Source organism: Arachis ipaensis, chromosome B04, assembly GCF_000816755.2.
Source record: "Arachis ipaensis cultivar K30076 chromosome B04, Araip1.1, whole genome shotgun sequence".
Classification (NCBI taxonomy): Eukaryota; Viridiplantae; Streptophyta; class Magnoliopsida; order Fabales; family Fabaceae; genus Arachis; species Arachis ipaensis.
In genome coordinates this window covers 130,232,815-130,236,560 of record NC_029788.2, presented here as the reverse complement: position 1 = coordinate 130,236,560, position 3,746 = coordinate 130,232,815, and the positions used below count along the sequence as shown (strand labels likewise).

General features: G+C 26.5%; 1 protein-coding gene across 1 annotated transcript; it reads left to right on the top strand.

Annotated features, from left to right (window-relative positions):
• On the top strand, positions 2,800-3,473 carry LOC107638174 (stress-induced protein KIN2-like). Its single transcript, XM_016341342.2, has 3 exons — positions 2,800-2,920; positions 3,016-3,084; positions 3,177-3,473. The coding sequence occupies exons 1-3, from the start codon at positions 2,867-2,869 to the stop codon at positions 3,249-3,251; spliced, it is 198 nt and encodes a 65-aa protein (XP_016196828.1). The 5' UTR covers positions 2,800-2,866; the 3' UTR covers positions 3,252-3,473.

The following is a 3,746-nucleotide window of genomic DNA, read 5'->3' as shown; positions in this document are numbered from 1 at the left end:
TTAAAATTTTAAAATTTCCTCTCTCTTATTTTCTTAAAATTTTTTAAAAAATAATAAAATATAAAATAAAATTTCTCTAATAATTTTTAACTATGATATAACTTTTTTTAATCTGATCTAAATTTTAGGAAAAAAGACAAATAGGTCCCTGACTTTTCAAACTTTTGACAAATACATTCCTGATAAAATTTAAATACAAAAAAGTCCCTGACTTTAACAAACGGAGGACAATTTAGTCCTTCCGTCTATTTGCCTCTCATACACCAAACGGAACTGGCTGACGTGGCTGAAACGGTGTCCAGGTGTCCGTTACGGTGCCACGCTGGAAGGGGAATAAAGTTCGAAGGACAAATAGGTCCTTGAGAATTTTTTTTTCAAAATTAATAAACTCCTTTCCTAAATTCTCTTATCTACCTCTCTCCATTTTTATATTTCTCTCTACTATTTTTACTCTATATATAATTATATTTTATATTAGTAATTTGACAAATCAAAATATGTCATTCGCTATTTTTTTACAATTAAAATATTTTAAATATAAAAGTATACACATTAAATTATTTTAAATTTTAGATAACGAATGTTAAAATTAATTATTAATAAAAAATTAGACTTTTTCATATAAAAATAATAACTAAAAATCTTATTATTTAATTTTTTTATCTGCAGATATCTTGGTCTTCTTAGTCAGAAATTTTTGTCAACTTATGACTTTTTTGTAAAAGTAGTTTGATTTTATAAATCTTTTGTGTCATGCATAATTTATACTGTTAGAACAAAGTGAACTATAATTTAAAAAAAAAATTATTCTCATAATATTATTATGGATAAAAATACTAGTTCTAATATAATACACAAATGCTCTAATGCTAACTTAATACATGAATAATGCACAAATGAACTAATACTAACTTGATGCATAAATGAACTGATGCTAACTAATGCCACTGGTATGATGAAAACTGAACTAATACAATTTAACAAATTCTAATATAATACACAAATGCACTAAAACTGAACTAATGCAATTTAAGAAAAAAAAGTAGAAATAGAACAAGCCCAAATTCTGTAATTTTAATACAAATAATTTAAATTGCAGAATACAACAAGTTAACTAGATTTTAAAATATAAGCAGTTCATTTAATCTATAACATAAATATTTTTTTTTACATTATAATATAGATCTAATTTGAATATTATTTGATTAGAGTCTATTAATGTTGTAAATGTAAATATTAAGGAAACTTTGCGCAAAGTTCCATTACCATTAATGGGTGGCTCCACGATTTCTTATGGGCGCAAGCCTCCCACGTAATTCAGTCTTATGATTTTTTTCAGTTAAGATAGTGAATGGAATTACAACTATTTCAACTATTTAATCAATTACTTCTTGGAAATGCTAAAAGTATTATTCAATTTTTTTATATGATACCGGGATTGAAATTAAGAATATCAGCCCAGGTGTTAATTACACAACCTTGACTATATTCTACAGATCGGTTGAAATTGAAACCATTTAAATTGAAAGCCATAGTGCTAATCCATTTTTGGATAGACGCCCATATAAAATAAATAATCAATTCGACCTATACGAAATAATTTTTTTTTATAAAAAAACCAACTTTTAGCCTACATAAACTAAATTCCCATAATAAAAGCATAATAGAAGTATAATGAAAAAAAAAATCTCAAGGACCTATTTGTCCTTCGAACTTTATTTGTAAAATGACGTCAAGGACTTATTTGTCCTTCGAACTTTATTCCCCTTCCAGCGTGGCACCGTAACGGACACCTCAACACCGTTTCAGCCACGTCAGCCAGTTCCGTTTGGTGTATGAGAGGCAAATAGACGGAAGGACTAAATTGTCCTCCGTTTGTTAAAGTCAGGGACTTTTTTGTATTTAAATTTTGTCAGGGATGTATTTGTCAAAAGTTTAAAAAGTCAGGAACCTATTTATCTTTTTCCCTTCAAAATATGACTTTGTTATATCTTTTGAGATTTTTTTATTTGCGATTGAAATTGATTAATAAATATATAATTTGAGAAAAAATAAAAAATTATAAAATTAAATTTTTTAATAATTTTTATAATTTACAAAAAAAATTACATAATGATTAATTAATTAAATTAACAAAATTTAGGTTAGATTAAAACTTTTAGTTCATTACAAATGAGCAGTATTCAACAAATAAGTAAAAATCAATTTAGACCATTTTGGGGCCTATTGGGCATTTAATTTAATGAGCCCATGAAAATCAGCCCATTTATAAAACTGTCTTCTGTCCAAAAATTAGTTGTCTCTCTTTCTTATTTTGTTTTTGGAAAATATATAATAAAACGAAACACTATAAACCAAAAAAAAAAAAAGAAAAGAAAAACGAAACAACAATTACGAGAGGCTATGTATGTAAGAAATTTTAATGTGGAGCTAGTTCATGTTTGTTGTGTACTCAGTTATATTTCAGATCTCTTCTATTAAATATATTTTCCCAACCATTTTATTTTTCATGTAAAATAAATAGACTTGGTCCCAAAAGTGAATATTATAAATAATTGAGTATATATAAAAAAAAAATCTCAAATTAATAATCTACAAGAAAGAATTAACCCTAAAAAATAGTAAGAGTATTCTCCACCACATCTCTCCTATTCAACCGGTTTTAGCTAAAGGCAATGTAAGAATTCCACAAAGGATCCTGAATTTTTGGTAGCTAAAATTCCGTAGAATACAAATACTATTGAAACTTTTGCATATAAATATCAATAGAATTCAGATTAATAATATTCATCACTCACTTGAACTCCTCTCTAATACATCATTATTCAGGTAATCAGTTCCATTACACTTTCAAATTAAAGAAGATATGGACTCAGAGAAGTTGAGCTTCCAGGCTGGAGAGGCCAAGGGCCAAGCTCAGGTTTGATTACACTCAAAATAATTAATTAACAAACGATTTATAATAATGGAGATCACATAGAATTAATTATGTATGCTCTTCTGTGATTATTGCAGGAGAAGGCAAGCAACTTGGTAGACATGGCTAGCAATGCAGCTCAATCTACAAAAGAAACCATGCAACAGGTCCCAATTCTTAATTTATATTATCTTATATATTATACAATATTAATGATGTGAAATTGATAGATTTTTTTTTTTTAATTTTATATGTGCAGGCTGGTCAGCAGATGATGGCAACAGCACAAGGAGCTGCTGAAGCTGTGAAGAATGCAACTGGCATGAACAAATGAAGATCTATAGGATTCAAGATGGATTTAATTTGACCATCAAGTTTCACTCAGTTTTTTAATTTAATTTCTTCTCTTTTATTTAGGTTTGTTTTTATGTGACTCTTATTAATTAAGGAGTCCTATGAATAACTATCAAGTATTGTTTTAAGAGCAAATTAAAAACAGTATATGATGTAGCCCTTATTCTATTAATCAATGAAATTACATATCTCAGGATAATTTTAATATATATTTTTTAATTATTCATGAGTGATAATTATTCAAAATGATTAGTTTCTGCAAATTTTTATCTGAACAATCTAGATGATCAAAAGGGATCTAACCAACAACAAGTTAACAAGTGTTTTTGAATTGCACTCCATACTAATTAATTGTCATTAATTAGTGATTATTTAAATTTTATTTTTTAAAAAATACAAAATTAATGATTATTAATTTTAGTTGTTTAAAATTGACTAATTAAAAATTATTTACCTATATTTTTCTAATAACTAT